This window comes from Mustelus asterias, chromosome 29 (assembly GCF_964213995.1).
Source record: "Mustelus asterias chromosome 29, sMusAst1.hap1.1, whole genome shotgun sequence".
In the NCBI taxonomy this organism is placed as follows: domain Eukaryota; kingdom Metazoa; phylum Chordata; class Chondrichthyes; order Carcharhiniformes; family Triakidae; genus Mustelus; species Mustelus asterias.
In genome coordinates this window covers 8,540,734-8,559,666 of record NC_135829.1, presented here as the reverse complement: position 1 = coordinate 8,559,666, position 18,933 = coordinate 8,540,734, and the positions used below count along the sequence as shown (strand labels likewise).

The 18,933-nt window shown below is 50.8% G+C and overlaps 1 protein-coding gene across 1 annotated transcript in view; it reads left to right on the top strand.

Moving 5' to 3' along the window:
• The window catches only part of LOC144480514 (protein ERGIC-53-like), a 114,510-nt gene that overhangs the window by 22,268 nt on the left and 73,309 nt on the right, over positions 1-18,933 (top strand). Inside the window, exons 5-9 of the mRNA XM_078200018.1 lie at positions 1,702-1,801; positions 6,306-6,429; positions 11,433-11,488; positions 14,985-15,111; positions 18,235-18,431. Of these exons, the coding sequence (XP_078056144.1) occupies positions 1,702-1,801; positions 6,306-6,429; positions 11,433-11,488; positions 14,985-15,111; positions 18,235-18,431 (604 nt within the window). The remainder of the gene's footprint in view (positions 1-1,701; positions 1,802-6,305; positions 6,430-11,432; positions 11,489-14,984; positions 15,112-18,234; positions 18,432-18,933) is intronic.

The window sequence follows — 18,933 nt, the reverse complement described above, 5'->3', positions numbered from 1 at the left end:
TGCGTGGGTTTCCTTCCCACAGTCCAAAGATGTGCGGGTTAGGTTGATTGGCCATGCTTAAAAAAAAATTGCCCCTTAGTGTCCTGGGATGCGTAGGTTAGAGGGGATTAGTGGGTAAAATATGTAGGGATATGGGGGTAGGACCTGGTGGGATTGTGGTCGGTGCAGACTCGATGGGCCGAATGGCCTCTTTCTGTACTGTCGGGTTTCTATGATTACTCTGACAGGGCCCTCACAATTTTGAATATCTCGTATTATATTATCTCTCAGCCTTCTCTTCAAAGAAAATAGGTGCAACTTCTCCCATTTATTTTCATAAAAGAAGTTTCCCACCCTTGGAATCATTCTCATAGACTTCTAGTGCGCTCTTTCCAATGCCTACACATCCTTCCTAAAATCCGACACTCAGATCTGTATCTATTCTCCAGCTGAAGTCTCACTCGTACCTTATCCAAACCCATGACCACTTCCATCTAGAAGGACAAGGGCAGCAGATACATGGGAACACCACCACCTCCAAGTTCCCCTCCAAGCCACTCACCATCCTGACTTGGAAATATATCGGCCATTTCTTCGCGGTCGCTGGGTCAAAATCCTGGAATTCCCTCCCTAACACGACGGCACCGTGGTTAGCATTGCTGCCTCACAGCGCCAGGGACCCGGGTTCAATTCCCAGCTTGGGTCACTGTCTGTGTGGAGTCTGCACGTTCTACGTGGGTTTCCTCCGGGTGCTCTGGTTTCCTCCCACAGTCTGAAAGACGTGCTGGTTAGGGTGCATTGGCCGTGCTAAATTTTCCCTCAGTGTACCCGAACAGGCGCCGGAGTGTGGCAACAAGGGGATTTTCACAGTAATGTCATTGCAGCGTTAATGTAAGCCTACTTGTCACTAATAAATAAACTTTAAAACTAATGGCGCTGTGGGTCAACCCACAGCATGTGGACTGCAACGATTCAAGAAGGCGGCTCACCATCACCTTCTCAAGGGCAACTATTTCAACTGATTTCAAGAAGAAATTAGATACATCTCTTGGGACTCGAGGGAAATGGATTGAAGGAGGGATAAGGATAATGAATTTGATGATTAGCCATGAACAAAATGAATGGCGGAGCAGGCTCGAAGGGCCAAATGGCCTACTCCTGCTTCTAGTTTCTATGTTTCTAACTAGTGATGGACAATAAATGCTGTTCTAGCCGGTGATGCCCATTTCCCACGAATGGATAGGAAAAAGTTCAAATGACCTCCTTGCTATTTCTTTGGGAAATTAGTTAGGTGCTCTTTTATCATTCCCAAATGGCACAGTAAAAGTTAAAGTTTATTTATTAGTCACAAGTAAGGCTTACATTAACACTGCAATGAAGTTACTGCGAAATTCCCCTCGTCGCCACACTTCGGCGCATGTTCGGGTCAATCCACCTGACCAGCACATCTTTCGGACTGTGGGAGGAAACCAGAGCACCCGGAGGGAAACCCACACAGACACAGGGAGAACGTGCAAACCCCACACAAACAGTGACCCGAGCCAGGAATTGAACCCAGGTCTCTGTGAGGCAGCAGTGTTAACCACTGTGCCGCCCATTTCATGTTGATGAAGTAACTTTGAAAGAAGAAATCTCCTTTATGCCACAACTTGTCCGCTTCAAGCACGTTTATTCAAACGCTAACTGTGGTTGGGTTCCTTTGTGTTTTAATCCAAATTCCAGCGACGGGGGAAGCCAGGTTTTGGGCTCGTGTTTCCGGGATTACCGCAACACCTATCACCCTGTCGGAGCCAGGATAAGGTATCACCACAAAATACTGCAGGTAAGCAGCTCAGAAATTTTAATACTGACTTTATTAAACGTGTGTGTTTAACATTACAGATATTGGCGAGTGCCATCACATTTGGCCATTGTTTAAAGTGTCCTTTTGCCTTCTTCCTTGAACACTCTCTCCTCAGCCTACCCTGTTGATGATGCTGACCTGAATCGGGGTGCGGCTTTCCTCGGCACTGTTATTTTTTCATGAATGACTTTGTATCCATCCATAGTCATCTGAGAAGGAGAGATGAGAGTGGTCGGTGGCTAATTGTCCAATTATGGTGTCCTATAATGGTGACCATGAAACTATTATTGACTGTAAGCACCTGCTTCACTAATGTCCTTTAGGGAAGGAAATCTGCCGTCCTTACCTGGTCTGGTCTACATGTGACTCGTACAGTGGCACAGTGGTTAGCACTGCTGTCTCACAGCGCCAGGGACCCGGGTTCAATTCTCAGCTTGGGTCACTGTCTGTGTGGAGTCTGCACATTCTCCCCATGCCTGCGTGGGTTTCCTCCGGGTGCCCCGGTTTCCTCCCACACTCTAAAGATGTGCGGGTTAGGTTGATTGACCATGCTAAATTGCCCCTTAGTGTCAGGGGGATTAGCGGGGTAAATATGTGGGGTTACGGGGATAGGGCCTGGGTGGGATTGTGGTCAGTGCAGACTCGATGGGCCGAATGGCCTCCTTCTGCACTGTAGAGATTCAATGGATTCCAGAGCCACAGCAATGTGGTTGACTCTCAACTGCCCTCGGAAATTGCTGAGTGAGCCACTTGGATGAAGGACAATTAAGAATGGGCAGGAAATGCTGCTCTCGATGGCCACACGTAGGAACATAGAAACTAGAAGCAGGAGGAGGCCATTCAGCCCTTCGAGCCTGCTCCACCATTCATTATGATGATGGCTGATCATCAAATTCAATATCTTGACCCCCCCCTTCTCCCCATGTCCCTTGATCATTTTAGCCCAAGAGTTATATCTAATTTCTTCTTGAAATGATTTGGAAGCGGGAACTAAATGTGCGAAAGAATAATTTTTAAAAATTCATGTGAAAGTTCACATTTATTATCTGCTGACAGTTTTTGGGAAAGGGATTCTTGGATGCCTCTTTTTCATAACCAAGTTGATGCGGTCCATTGGAAATGGCTTTCGAAGTCAGTTACAATCCCTGATAGAAACATAGAAGATAGGAGCAGGAGGAGGCCATTCGGCCCTTCGAGCCTGCTCCGCCATTCATCACGATCATGGCTGATCGTCCAACTCAATAGCCTAATCCTGCTTTCTCCCCATAACCTTTGATCCCATTCACCCCAAGTGCTATATCTAGGGGTGGCACAGTGGTTAGCACTGCTGCCTCACAGCGCCAGGGACCTGGGTTCGATTCCCGACTTGGGTCACTGTCTGTGTGGAGTTTGCACATTCTCCCCGTGTCTGCGTGGGTTTCCTCCGGGTGCTCCGGTTTCCTCCCACAGTCGGAAAGACGTGCTGGTTAGGGCGCATTGACCCGAACAGGCGCCGGAGTGTGGCGACTAGGGGAATTTCACAGTAACTTCATTGCAGTGTTAATGTAAGCCTTACTTGTGACTAATCAATAAACTTTAAAACTTTAGCCGTCACTTGAATACAGGGAAGTCAGCATCGAGTATCATGGCCATCAAGCCATTTCTTTTTCCCTTTCGTAGAAGAATCAGAAACCCTACAGCGCAGAATGAGGCCAATCGGCCCATCGAGCCTGCACCAACAACAACCCCACCCAGACCCTATCCCCCTAACCCCTCATATTTACCCCACTAATTCCCCTGACACGAAAGAACAATGCAGCATGGCCAATCCACCTAACCAGCACATTTTTGGACTGTGGGAGGAAACCGGAGCACCCGGAGGAAACCCACGCAGACACGGGGAGAACGTGCAGACTCCACACAGACAGTGACCCAAGCCGGGAATTGAACTCGGGTCCCTGGCGCTGTGAGGCAGCAGTGCTAACCACTGCGCCACCATTTCACTTAATTTTTAAGCAATGTTGTTGACACAACAACAAATCAAATCCATCCAGGATGCTGGTTGGGGTTGTTTGGGGCAGACAATAGCAGTCCAGTATCCCTGACCCTTGTCCTCACCAAGTAACCAGACGGAGATTTTATAGTTTTAAATCGGCCTTTATTCAAGCTACAGCAGGGAAGCCTGCCTTCCTCCAGGGGCTGGATAGACTTCTTGAGTGATACATAATATGAGCAATTATACTTTTGGTTATCTTGCAAGTAATTTGCATATACTAATCACAAGTATCCATCTGTTCTGAAGTCATTGATACCGAATTATAGCTAATAGTTTTAATTGCTTCATCTATGTCAGGATAATGTAGTTAACCAATTAATAAATTAAGTTTTATTACAAGTAGACTTACATTAACACTGCAATGAAGTTACTGTGACAATCCCCTAGTGGCCACACTCTGGCGCCTGTTCGGGTAACACTGAGGGAGAATTTAGCACGCCCAATGTACCTAACCAGCACGTCTTTCGGGCTGTGGGAGGAAACCGGAGCACCCGGAGGAAACCCACACAGACACGGGGAGACTCCACACAGACAGTGACCCAAGCTGGGAATCGAACCCGGATCCCTGGTGCTGTGAGGCAGCGGTGCTAACCACCGTGCCATCGTGCCGCCCACTATATGTTTGTCTAATTATAATATTCGATTACTAACGAAACATGCCTGCACCATCCAGACATCCAGTCCTGCCTCAGTTGTAATAGCTGCTCTCTTTCTTGTTTTTCAATGTTCCCACGTTCTTGTCCCGTGTTCAGCTTGTATGTGCAGCCCACGTAGGAACTGCACAGAAACAACTTCACAAGAGCTTTCCAAGGAAATTCACAGGGGAGCTCCACTGCATTCAATGATTCTTAACACCCTTGGTGATGTTTCCCCATTGCCCGAGCCTTAGTTGTGCTGCTAATATTGGAGAACACAGTCACAGAGTGGACTTGCCCAGGCATTCAACTGGCTGGGACCTCTCTTTAAAATACCTTTATTTTCATCTAAAAACAACCAGTGACAGACAGGAAAAGACTTTCCAACCAGTCTCTGTACCCCCCCACATGCACTATCCATTGTGCCCCCACTCTTTATGTACACTAGGTGAGGCAGAATGATAGATTTTAAAATTCTGTGGTGGGTGGAAAACCTGCGTGATTAGGGGTGGCGCAGTGGTTAGTCCTGCTGCCTCACAGCGCCAGCGACCCCGGGTGGAAGGCTACAGCTTGAATAACGGCTGATTTTAAAGGACAAAATCTCGGTCTGGTTGCTCGATGGGGACAAGGTTCAGGGATACTGAACTGCCATTGCCTGCCCCAAATAACCCTGACAAGCATCCTGGATGGATTCGATCTGCTCAAAAATTAAGTGAAATGGTGGCACAGTGGTTAGCACAGCTGCCTCACAGCGTCAGAGTCCCAGGTTCGATTCCCGGCTTGGGTCACTGTGTGGAGTCTGCACGTTCTCCCCGTGTCTGTGTGGGTTTCCTCCGGGTGCTCCGGTTTCCTCCCACAGTCCAAAGATGTGCAGGTTAGGTGGTTTGGCCGTGCTAAATTGCCCCTTAGTGTCCAAAGATGTGTGGGTTGGGTGGATTGGCCATGCTAAATTGTTCCTTAGTGTCCAAAAATGTGCAGGTTAGGTGGATTGGCCATGCTAAATTGCCCCTTAGTGTCCAAAGATGTGCAGGTTAGGCGGATTGGCCATGCTAAATTGCCCCTTAGTATCCAAAGATGTGTAGGTTAGGCGGATTGGCCATGCTAAATTGCCCCTTAGTATCCAAAGATGTGTAGGTTAGGTGGATTGGCCATGCTAAATTGCCCCTTAGTGTCCAAAGATGTGTAGGTTAGGTGGATTGGCCATGCTAAATTGCCCCTTAGTGTCCAAAGATGTGTAGGTTAGGCGGATTGGCCATGCTAAATTGCCCCTTAGTATCCAAAGATGTGTAGGTTAGGTGGATTGGCCATGCTAAATTGCCCCTTAGTGTCCAAAGATCTGCGGGTTATGTGGATTGGCCATGCTAAATTGCCCCTTAGTGTTAGGGGAACTAGTGAGGGTAAATGCATGGGGTCGTGGGGATAGGGCCTGGGTGGGATTGTGGTCGGTGCAGACTCACAGAATCACAGATTACTACAGTGCAGAAGAGGCCCTTCGACCCATCGATGCATGAAATGCCCTGACCTGCCCACCTAATCCCACTTGCCAGCACTTGGTGCATAGCCTTGAATGTTAACTCGATGGGCTGAATGGCCTCCTTCTGCACTGCAGGGATTCCGTGATTGTCTGATTATTTTCTGGACTCTCCCCAGGCGATGGAATGGAGTCCTGGAGGTTGCTCTGGCGCTGGCCAATATTATGTAGCATCTGTCCTTTGTAGGTGACAATGATTTCTGCTCCAGCCAGGGACAGGTTCTGCCTTTGCTTGAAGGAGTAAATAGTTCTGTTACAGATGCTCAACTCTCCCCCTTACAGGTACACCTCAATATGGGGGTGACGGACTTCGATGACAACTATGAGCTTTGCACTGAAGTCAGGGACATGAACCTTCCTTTGAGTGGATACTTCGGAGTGTCAGCAGCCACTGGAGGAGTTGCAGGTGAGCAAGGAAGGGTCCCTGAGTGAAGTACACGTGTTGGGCTCCAGGGGTAGACGGGGGGCGGAATGGAATTGACTGGATTGGGCTGCAGAGAACAGGGATGGACTCAAAGGGTTGATTATCCTCCATCTCTGACACTAATCTACAGTATTTGATTTGTTTGTTAGTGTCACAAGTAGGCTTACATTAACACTGCAATGAAGTTACTGTGAAAATCCCCTAGTCGCCACACTCCTGTTCGGGTACACCGAGGGAGAACTTAGCACGGCCAATGCACCCTAACCAGCACGTCTTTCGGACTGTGGGAGGAAGCCGGAGCACCCGGAGGAAACCCACGCAGACACGGGGAGAACGTGCAGACTCTGCACAGCCAGTGACCCAAGCCGGGAATCGAGCCCGGGTTCCACCTTATGAAGAGTTAACGTATTATGTAATAATGTGTCTGCAGGTGACTCCACAACCCACAGCAACGTGAAGGCCGAGCGAGACACTCAGTCCAAGGGCGATTAGAGAATGGGCAACAAATGCAGGCGCCGGAGTGCGGCGACTAGGGGATTTTCACAGTAACTTCATTGCAGTGTTAATGTAAGCCTACTTGTGACACTAACAAACAAAACTTTAAACATTAGAACTGGGAACCATTAGCTAAAATGGTGTAGTTTTGGTTCCACCTAGTGGTATAACTCAGGCTGTGCTGAGCTCAGCAATTGCTTTGGGACAGAAATTCCAGGGGCCGTTTGTGAAATGAATCTGAATTCGGTCAACTGTAAGTTTAAAAATTATTGCCAGCCTTTGTTAAAGACTCGTTAAGTCGGGAGGGCTGCCGGAACCGCTCTCTTTGATGTCCAGTTTCATGGTGAGCCGAAGGTTCAGTCCCACAACCGCTCCACCAGCCAGGCCGTATTCTTCACCACCCGCCCCCCCCCCCCCCCCCGCCTCATTGTCCACTCCATTGTCCACCCCATTGTCCACCCCCCCCACGCCATTGTCCACTCCCCACACCATTGTCCACCCCCCCACCCCGTTGTCCACCCCCATGCCATTGTCCACTCCCCACGCCATTGTCCACCCCCGCGCCATTGTCCACCCCCACGCCATTGTCCACCCCCACGCCATTGTCCACTCCCCACGCCATTGTCCACTCACCACACCATTGTCCACTCCCCACGCCATTGACCACTCCCCACGCCATTGTCCACTCCCCACGTCATTGTCCACTCCCCACGCCATTGTCCACCCCCGCGCCATTGTCCACCCCCGCGCCATTGTCCACCCCCGCGCCATTGTCCACCCCCGCACCATTGTCCACCCCCGCACCATTGTCCACCCCGCATGCCATTGTCCACCCTGCATGCCATTGTCCACTCCCCATGCCATTGTCCGCCCCCCACGCCATTGTCCACCCCTCACACCATTGTCCACCCCCCCATGCCATTGTCCACCCCCCATGCCGTTGTCCACCCCCCCCAGGCCATTGTCCACCCCCCCAGGCCATTGTCCACCCCCCCCCCCCAGGCCATTGTCCACCCCCCCCCCCAGGCCATTGTCCACCCCACCCCCCCAGGCCATTGTCCACCCCACCCCCCCAGGCCATTGTCCACCCCACCCCCCCAGGCCATTGTCCACCCCACCCCCCCAGGCCATTGTCCACCCCACCCCCCCAGGCCATTGTCCACCCCACCCCCCCAGGCCATTGTCCACCCCACCCCCCCAAGCCATTGTCCACCCCTTCCCCAGGCCATTGTCCACTCCTTCCCCAGGCCATTGTCCACCTCCCCCCCAAGGCCATTGTCCACCCCACCCCCCCAGGCCATTGTTCACCCCCCCCCAGACCATTGTCCAGCTCCATTCCTGCCTCAGGCCTGTCTGCTGCTGTTCCCTCGAGACTAGACCAGATTTCCTGGCTGGTCTCCCATATCCCATCCTCCGTAACCTGAGCTTCTCGAAAGCATAGCTTCCCGAATCCCAACCTGCGCCCATCCCTTTCACCCCTGTGACCTCCAGGGTTCCTGGTCTGGCAACATTGATGACAGGGACTCGGGCTGGAGTTAGGATTTGGGCAGTAGAGATTTGGGAGGAGCTCAGGTTTACAGTGCATGGTTAGAATACGCAGCCCTTTGATCATAAAATTCTCTTGATTTTGTTCAAAACCCTATAGAATCATAGAATCCTGACAGTGCAGAAAGAGGCCATTCGGCCCATCGAATCTGCACCGGCTCTCTGACAGAGTATCTTGCCCAGACCCACCCCCGCCCTATCTCCATAACCCAGCGCATTTAGCATGGCCAATCCAATTAACCAGCACAGCTTTGGACACTACGGGCAATTTAGCATGGCTAATCGACCAAGCCGACTTATCTTTGGACACTAAGCGACAATTTAACATGGCCAATCCATCTAACCTAAACATCTTTGGACACTAAGGGGCAATTTACCATGGCCAATACACCAAGCCTACTCATCTTGGAATGCTAAGGGGCAATTTAGCATGGCCAATCCGCCTACCCCCCATATCTTTGGACTGTGGGAAGAAACTGGAGCACTCGGAGGAAACCCATGCAGATACGGGGAGAACGTGCAAACTCCACACAGACAGTGACTCGAGGCTGGGAATTGAATCCGGGTCCCTGGTGCTGTGAGACAGCAGTGCTAACCGCTGTTCCACCGTCTTCAAGTGGCTTGCCCTTCCCTACCTATGTGACCTCGCCCAGTTTATGAACTGTGTGACTTCCTCCAATTCTGGCCTCTCGTGCATCTTGATTCCCTTCACTCCACCATTAGGGGTTGTGCCTTCAGCTGCCTCGGTCCCAAGCTCAGGAATTCCCTGCCATGACTTCTCCATGTCTCTGCTTCATCCTAGTTTTCTCCTTGAAGCTTACCACTTGGAGCAAGTTTTATGATCTCCTATCCGAATATCTCCCTGTGACTCTCTGTCAAACTGCCTGTTTACACTTCAATGAACTGCCGAGGGAGGTTTTCCCCTGTTCAAGCTGCTCCATCTATTACATGTTGTTTCTGATAATAATTTAAAAGGCTCTGCACGATTTAGACAACGTTAACTTGTCAGCCAGCTTCAATCAGCCATTTGCTCCTGGGTTAAATGTTCATAGAATCGCTACAGCACAGAGAGGCCATTCAGCCCATCGAGTCTGCACCGACTCTCCGACAGAACATCCTATCCAGGCCCCATCCCTGCAGCCTCACATACTTACCCTGCTAATCCCTAACTTTTCCATTTTGGGGCACTAAGGCAATTTAACATGGCCAATCCACCTAACCTACACATCTTTGGACACGAAGGGGCAACTTAGCATGGCCAATCCACCTAACCTGCACATCTTTGGACACTAAGGGGCAATTTAGCGTGGCCAATCCACCTAACCTACACACCTTTGGACACTAAGGGGCAACTTAGCATGGCCAATCCACCTAACCTGCACATCTTTGGACACTAAGGGGCAATTTAGCATGGCCAATCCACCCTAACCTGCACATCTTTGGAGTGTGGAAGGAAACCCTAGCAGACACGGGGAGAATGTGCAGACTTCGCACAGACAGTAACCCAAGCCGAGAATTGAACCTGGGTCCCTGGCGCTGTGAGGCAGCAGTGCTAACCAGTGTCACCCAAAAGTATGATTATTTTAGGGATGATTCTCTGAATGTGACCAAAAAAAGGAGATAATGAGATGGTGGTAATGTCAGTGGGCTGGTAACCAGAGGCTCTGGGGGGCATGGGTTCAAATCCCTCCACGGCAGCTGGTGAATTTTACAGGCAGCACAGTGGCACGGTGGTTAGCACTGCTGCCTCACGGCACTAGGGACCTGGGTTCGATTCCAGCCTCGGGTCACTGTGTCTCCCCTTGTCTGCGTGGGTTTCCTCCGGGAGCTCCGGTTTCCTCCGATAGTCCAAAGGTGTGCAGGTTAGGTGGATTGGCCATTCTAAATTGCCCCTTAGTGTCAGGGGGATTAGCAGAGTAAATACCGGGGGTAACGGGGATAGGGCCTGGGTGGGATTGTTGTTGGTGCAAACTCGATGGGCCGAATGCTCTCCTTCTGCACAGTAGGTATTTTATGAACCCTTTAGGATTGCCTTGGAGGCTACCAGAATTAACGATTTGTTGTGGGTGGCACGGTGTTTAGCACTGCTGCCTCACAGCGCCAGGGACCCGGGTTCATTTCCCGACTCCTGTGTGGAGTCTGCACGTTCTCCCCGTGTCTGCATGGGTTTCCTCCGGGTGCTCCGGTTTCCTCCCACAGTCCGAAAGACGTGCTGAGGGGCAATTGGCCATGCTAAATTACCCCTTAGAGTCAGGGGGTTTAGCAGGGTAAATACGTGGGATCATCGGGATAGGGTCTGTGTGGGATTGTTGTCAGTGCAGGCCCAATGGGTCGAATGGCCTCATTCTGCACTGTAGGGATTCTATGATTAATCTACTTAACCTGTACAACTTTAGACTGTGGGAGGAAACCCACACTTACATTAAAGGTTTAAAGTTTATTTATTAGTCACAAGTAGGCTGACGTTAACACTGCAATGAAATTACTGTGAAAATCCCCTAGTCGCCACACTCCGGCGCCTGTTTGGGTACACTGAGGGAGAATTTAGCATGGCCAATGCAGCCTAACCAGCATGTCTTTCGGACTGTGGGAGGAACCGGAGCACCCGGAGGAATCCCACGCAGACACGGGGAGAATGTGCAGACTCCACACAGGAGTCGGGAATCGAACCCGGGTCCCTGGCACTGTGAGGCAGCAGTGCTTACCCACTTGTGCCACCGTGCCGCCCAGAAAGGCCTTTCCAGTTTCAGCAATATGTCCAAGCAAAATGCCGACTGTTGCAATACTGGCTGGAATTTTACCGGCAGGCCCGCCCCTTTTCCGGAAGGGGGCGAGGCTCGGAGAACGGCATTCTCCGTTGGCCTCGGGCGGGATTGTACCAACCCCGGGTGGGCGTGCCTGTAAAATTCTACCCACCGTCTAATGTTCTGTGTCTTGTCTTGCAGATGACCATGACATTCTCTCCTTCCTTGTGTTCACCCTGACTGAACCCGGGGCAATGGTAAGATTGAGGGATTCGAAGCCTTGGATAGACTGAAAACCTCAACACTGACAATATGTGCTGGTTAAATCAGCCAACCTATCTCAGCCCTTCTGAGGAGAGATGGCAAGCGACATTTTGTGCGTAGTTCCACAGATGGTGTATCACCTTGAGGGGGTTTTGTACAAGGCACTTTTTCCGTTTAACTCACTCCCCAGTGACTTGCCATTACAGCTGATTAATGAATTTGGTTGAATGTTATGTTGTGAGAATTACAAAGCAGCTGTCATTACAGCCGTGTAATCGCGGTGTTCAAATTGGAATTTTTGCGATGATTTATATTGCTATTGGCACCTTTTTGTCCAGGGGGGGAAAGAAAAAAGCACAGACCTGGAGCGAGAAGAGGCTAAGGCTAACTGGAAAAGTTGGGAAGGGAGCTGTCAAAAGGCATAGTTGAGCTGGTGGGTTTTAAGACATAGAAACATAGAAAAACTACAGCACAAACAGGCCCTTCGGCCCCACAAGTTGTGCCGAACATATCCCTACCTTCTAGGCCTATCTATAACCCTCCATCCTATTAAGTCCCATGTACTCATCCAGGAGTCTCTTAAAAGACCCTATTGGGTTTGCCTCCACTGACGGCAGCCGATTCCACTCGCCCACCACCCTCTGTGTGAAAAACTTCCCCCTAACATTTCCCCTGTACCTACCCCCCAGCACCTTAAACCTGTGTCCTCTCGTAGCAGACATTTCCACCCTGGGAAAAAGCCTCTGAGAGTCCACCCGATCTATGCCTCTCAACATCTTATATACCTCTATTAGGTCTCCTCTCATCCTATGTCTCTCCAAGGAGAAAAGACCGAGCTCCCTCAGCCTATCCTCATAAGGCATGCCGTAAGACAGTGGGAAGGACGGAATTTTGCCTTCCTGCTCGCCGTGGGAATCGTGGCAGGCAGAACAGCTAATTCAGCAGACGTCCGTTGACCCTGGGCAGGAATTTCCGGTCTTGGGGTGAGCGCGGCCGGAGAATTCCACCCACAGAGTTCCAACTCTCAGAATGAGGCTGTTCAGCCCATCCGGTCAATGCTGGGCTCTCTGTAGGGCCATCCAGTCAGTGCCATACCCCAAGCGCTATCCCCAGAGCTCTGCAAGTTTATTTTGCTCGAACACCCATCTAATTTCCTTTTGGAAATCATTGATCGTCCCCCCTTCGTCACCCCCTCTTCAGCAGCGAGTTTCATTACAATTAACTAAAAAAACGTTCTTCCTCACATACCCCCCTCTCTACCCAAAATCATACATTTATGCCCCTCCCCAATCCCTGTATCAGCCAATGGTAAGAGCTTTGCTTTGTCTACCTTGTCTAAACCTGTCATAATCCTGTCCATCTTTATCAGAATCCCTACAATGTGGAAGGAGGCCATTCGGCCCATTGGGCCTGCATCGATCACAATCGAACCCAGGCTCTATTCCCGTAACCCCACCCTGCTAATCCCCCGACACTAAGGGTCAATTCAGCATGGCCAATCCACCTAACCTGCACATCTTCAGACTGTGGGAGGAAACCGGAGCACCCGGAGGAAACCCACGCAGACGCGGGGAGAATGTGCAAACTCCACACAGACAGTGACCCGAGGCTGGAATTGAACCCGGGTCCCTGGCACTGTGGGGCAGCAGTGCTAACCACCGTGCCGCCCGTACCATCCCCCTCAATCTCCTTCGCTTCAAGAAGAACGACCCTGGCTTCCCTATCCGAACTTGGCAGCGAAAATCCCCTCATCCCTGGCAACCATCCTGGTAAATCTCCCTCTGCACCCTCTGAAGGACCCTGGTAAAAGGTAAAGATGGAAGAAGTGAGGGAGAAGGTGCAGAGGAGGAAGTGCCCGAGAAACAACCAGGAAAGAGGTTTTGCCATCAGTTTGGGGAAAAGGAGGCGGGGATTTGAGAGGCAATGGGAGCAGCTGGAGGCTGGAATTAGTAGCGAAGGTGGAAGATGGGTTAGTGGGTGTGGATGGGGGGAGGTGGGGGGTTTGGAATAGGCACAATGGAGCACAAGGGACCAGTGTAAACTGGCAATCGTCTTGGGTGACGGGCAAGAAGAATTTGGGTAAGAACAGACTCTAGGAGTTTGACAAGTATGGCATTTGAGAAATCAACTGGTGGCACAGTGGTTAGCACCACTGCTTCACAGCTTCAGGGATCCGGGTTCGATTCCCAGCCTTGGGTCACTGCCTGTGCAGAGTTTGCATGTACTCCCTGTGTCTGCGTGGGTTTCCTCCGGGGACTCTAGTTTTCTCCCACAACATGTGCTGGTTAGATGGATTGGCCATGCTAAATTGCCCCTTAGTGTCAGGGGGATTAGCAGGGTAAGTAAGTGGGGTTATGGGGATAGGGCCTGGGTGGGATTGTGGTCGGTGCAGACTCGATGGGCCAAATGGCCTCCTTTTGCACCGAAGAGATTCTATGATGTGGGCACAAAATTGCGGTTCCTGTCCCGGCTGCCATGGGAATCAGAGTGGACGGGACATGTATGTGTGTGTGTGCGCGCGTTCACATCGCTGCAAGGCCAGCACTTATTGCCCTGAATTGAGTGCTCGCTCGGCCATTTCAGAGGGCAGTGGCACAGTGGTTGTCACTGCTGCCAACAGCGCCAGGGACCTTGAGTGACTGACTGTCTGGAGTCTGCACATTCTTCCCGTGTCTGCGTGGGTTTCCTCCGGGTGCTCCGGTTTCCTCCCACAGTCAAAAGATGTGCGGGTTAGGTGGATTGGCCCTGCTAAATTGCCCCTTAGTGTCCAAAGATGTGTAGGTTAGGTGGATTGGCCATGCTAAATTGCCCCTTGGTGTCCAAAGATGTGCAGGTTTGTGGATTGGCCATGCTAAATTGCCCCTTAGTGTCCAAAGATGTGTAGGTTAGGTGGATTGGCCATGCTAAATTGCCCCTTAGTGTCCAAAGATGTGAAGGTTGTGGATTGGCCATGCTAAATTGCCCCTTGGTGTCCAAAGATGTGCAGGTTTGTGGATTGGCCATGCTAAATTGCCCCTTAATGTCCAAAGATGTGTCGATTAGGGGGATTAGCAGGGTAAATACATGGAATTACGGGGATAGGTCTTGGGTAAGATGCTCTGTTAGAAACTTGGTGCAGACTCGATGGGCTGAATAGCCTCCTTCTGCACAGTAAGGATTCTGATTCGAGAATTGGTGTGTGTCTGGAGTCACATACAGGCCAAACCAGGTAAGGATGGCTGATTTTCTTCTAGATAACTTGTCGTTACGTCCTCACCATTTTTGATACTAGCCTTTTATTTAAGTTGGATTTCACTTAGTATAAATTTCCTGGCTGCAGTGTTGGGATTTGAACTCATGTCCGTGGTCCGTTGGATTACTAATTGAATAATATAATCTGTTTCCTGTGAAAGATATAAAATTTGTATTCATCAGCTGACTTGTGGGTAACCACGTGGATATTATATTGATAAGACTTTTATTTCCTCTGGCTCATGTTGTGATATGTAGGATCCTGCAAAGCAGATATCGGATAAGGAACAGGAGGAGTATCAGAAAGAGTACGAGCAGTTTGAGAAAGACTTGGAGAAACGTAGAGAAGAATTCCAGAAAGAGCACCCAGAGCTTCACACGCCAGGTAGTGTTGGCTTGCAGGAAAGAATTGGTACATTCTTCAACCGCCTTTGTTTTAAAATTTATTTATTAATGTCACAAGTAGACTTACATTAACACTGCAATGAAGTTACTGTGAAAATCCCTTAGTCGCCACACTCCGGCGCCTGTTCGGGTACACTGAGAGAAAATTCAGCACGGCCTGAATGCAACCTAACTAGCACGTATTTTGGACTGTGGGAGGAAACCCATGCAGACACGGGGAGAACGTGCAGACTCCACACAGGCAGTGACCCAAGCCAGAATCGAACCCAGGCGCTGTGAGGCAGCAGTGCTAATCCACTGTGCCACCATGCCGCCCAATGTTCATGTCATTATGTCTTTGGTCCTAACTCTCTTCTGGAGAATCGAGTCATTATTTATCCAGTCGGTGGATTGTGGGTAGCTGGTGGCAAAGTGGTATTGTCACTGAACTGGTAATCTAGGGATCGAGGATAACAGTCATAGAGTTTTACAGCACCAAAAGAGGCCCTTCAGTCCATCGTGTCTGCGCCAGCCATCAAGCACCTATCTACTCTAATCCCATTTTCCAGGTCCTTAGCCTTGCATGCTCGGGGGACCAGGATTCAAAGATCATAGAATTCCTACAGTACGGAAGGAGGCCATTCAGCCCATCGAGTCTGCACCGACCACAATCCCATCCAGGCCCCATCCCCGCAATCCCACATCTTTACCCTGTTAATCCCCTGACACCAGGGTCAATTTAGCACGGCCAATCAACCTAACCCGCACATCTTTGGACTGTGGGAGGAAACCGGAGCACCCGGAAGAAACCCACGCAGACACGGGGAGAACGTGCAGACTCCAGACAGACAGGCCGGAATCGAACCTGGGTCCCTGGCGTTGGGGGGGGGGGGGGGGCGGGGGGGGGCAGGCGAGGGGTGGGGGGCAGGAGGGGGGGGGCAGGGAGGGGGGGGGCAGAGGGGGGGGCCGTGGGGGGCGGGGGGGGTGGGGGGCAGGGGGGGGGGGTGGGGGGGGGGTGGGGGGCGGGGGGGGTGGGGGGGGGGGTGGGGGGCGGGGGGGGTGGGGGGGGGGTGGGGGGGGGGCAGTGGGGGGCGGGGGGGCGGGGGGGTGGGGGGCAGGGGGGGGCAGCAGTGCTAACCACTGTGCCACTGTGTCAGCCCAATTTGAATCCCATCAAAACAATATCTGGAATTAAGAATCTACTGATGACCATGAAACCATTGTCAATTGTCAGAAAAACTCATCTGGTTCATTAATGTCCCTTAGGGAAGGAAATCTTATCTGGTCTGGCCTACATGTGACTCCAGAGCCACAGTGATGTGGTTAACTTTTAACTGCCCTCTGAATTGGCCGAGTGAGACACTCAGTTAATGGGCAATGAGGGATGGGCAATAAATGCTGGCCAGCCAGTGACACTGATGTCCCATAAATAAAAAATAATCATACTGCTAAGTTGCTGGCCTCAGTGCGAGTTGAAGAACATTCTGTTCTCAGCCTCTTGAGGATAGTGCCACAGAGAGATTGGGAATCATCGATATAAAGCATTGAGGGGAAGTGTTAACTATTTACATGTGGGATCCGGATTCTCACTGGACATCCGCAAGCTATTTAAAGCCAATTATGTATTTTTTTTAAACTTATAATCACTGTTGTAATGTAGGAAACACAGCAGCCAAATTGTGCACAGCAAGATCCCACAAACAGAACTGTAATAGCAAGCAGATAATCTGTTTTTGCAATGTTGATTGAGGGATAAATATTGGTTAGGGACACTGGGGAGATCTCCCTTGTTCCCCTTCCAACTGGCGCTATGGAATCTTTACATCCGCCTTAGAGAACGGAAAGGGGCTCTCAGTTTAACATCTCATTCAAAAGAGGGTGCATCTGACAGTGCAGCACTCCCTCTGTACAGCACTGGAACGTCACCCTACATTCCTGAGTGACTCCTGAACCTACACGTGACTCCAGACTCGCAGCGATGCGGTTAACCTCAGAAATAGCCGAGCAAACTACTCAGTTCATAAGGCCCGATTTTACCATTGCGTGGGCGTGAGGCGATTAGCCCGATCCGCGCCCGCGTCCGCGCAGATGTCCACTTCACCAAGGCCCGAAAACGGCCGCGATGCGAACTGCGCCCGAAACAGGCTGAGTGCGTATGGGGGCGCCTGAGAGCAGTTTTCCAAGTCGGATCTGAATTGCACCCAGATTCAGCACTTAGAACCAAAATGGTAAGATCAGGCCCATAGAATCCCAGCGGTGCAGAGAGAAGTCATACAGCCCATTGAGTCTGCACCGACCACAATCCCGCCCAGGCCCTATCCCCCTAACTCCACATATTTAACTTGCAAATTCCCTGAAAAATAAGGGACAATTTAACATGGCCAATCCACCTAACCCGCACTTCTTTGGACTGTGGGAGGAAACCCAAGATGCGGAGATGCCGGCGTTGGACTGGGGTGAACACAGTAAGAAGTCTCACAACACCAGGTTAAAGTCCAACAGGTTTATTTGGTAGCAAATACCATAAGCTTTCGGAGCGCTGCTCCTTCGTCAGAAAGGGGCTCTCAGTTTAACAGTTTTCCACTCCATCTGACGAAGGAGCAGCGCTCCGAAAGCTTATGGTGTTTGCTACCAAATAAACCTGTTGGACTTAAACCTGGTGTTGTGAGACTTCTTACGGAGGAAACCCATGCAGACACGGGGAGAATGTGCAGACTCCACACTGACAGTCACCCGAGGCCGGAATCGAACCCGGGTCCCTGACGCTGCGAGGCAGCCGTGCTAACCATTGCGCCACCGTGCCAACCAGTGCCCGTACCTTTGTAACTAACCATTGTACCGTCGTTCCTTCTTCCCCAAGAAACGGGTCTCAGCCTGTGGAAAATAGAAGCATCGTCAAATTCTTCTGAGAAAATCTCGGAGTAGATCTTCTGATTGGTATTTATTTTCTATAACCCATTTATCTTACAACTGTGCCAGTCAGGAACCCTGGACATTTGGCTTGGCATAAAGGGATCTTCATTCCACGCCTGTTTTAGTCTCTGTCTGAATGATTGCTCCCCCTATGAGAAGGATTCCAACTCACCATGCATTTTATTTTATTTTTCTGAATAAATGTTTCTAGATGAGGGCCTTTTCGAGACGGAGGGCCAACGGGAGTTACAGATGGTTGCTGGTGGGCAGGTGATGATTCACCGGGAGCTGAAGGATCTTCGGGAGAGGTTGGACACAGCGTTTGAAGAACAGAAACAATATGTGGAGAGGTTGAGCAAGATGGGCAAGGAGCAGCGTACCACCACAGCCAGGGGTGCCCAGGAGCAGGCAAGTACAAGAGTGGTGCTTTTCAAAATGGGCCTTTCTGCGTGGGGCCCAGCTGAGAGTCGGCAGGTACAGACACTTTATGCCCGTGGCAAAGTTAGTTTTAGCGCTGCTGGAATTCTACCACCCCGCCTGCTACGGGAATCGAAGGCGGGGGGGGGGGGGGGGGCGGGGGAAGGGGTGGACAATGGGAGGGTCCGTTGACCTCGGACGGGATTTTCCAGTCTCGGGTCGAGCAAGTGCCTTTGGAGACAGAAGTCCCCTCACCAACACCCCTTTATTTACAATTCCAACAGCAGTACACAGAGTGCTATCAGTCAGTCCACCTCCGGGGGTGCCAGAGGAACTGACACGCCCGGTCAAATACAAGGAAAAGACTCCCTGACTGGCCCATCAATTGGATCCTTAATCAGGGAGCTCATACTCCAATAGGCCAACCTCAATGGCTTGACTGAAGTCATTACAGCAAGAAATCCCGGACATAAACACGAATGTATATTGGCAC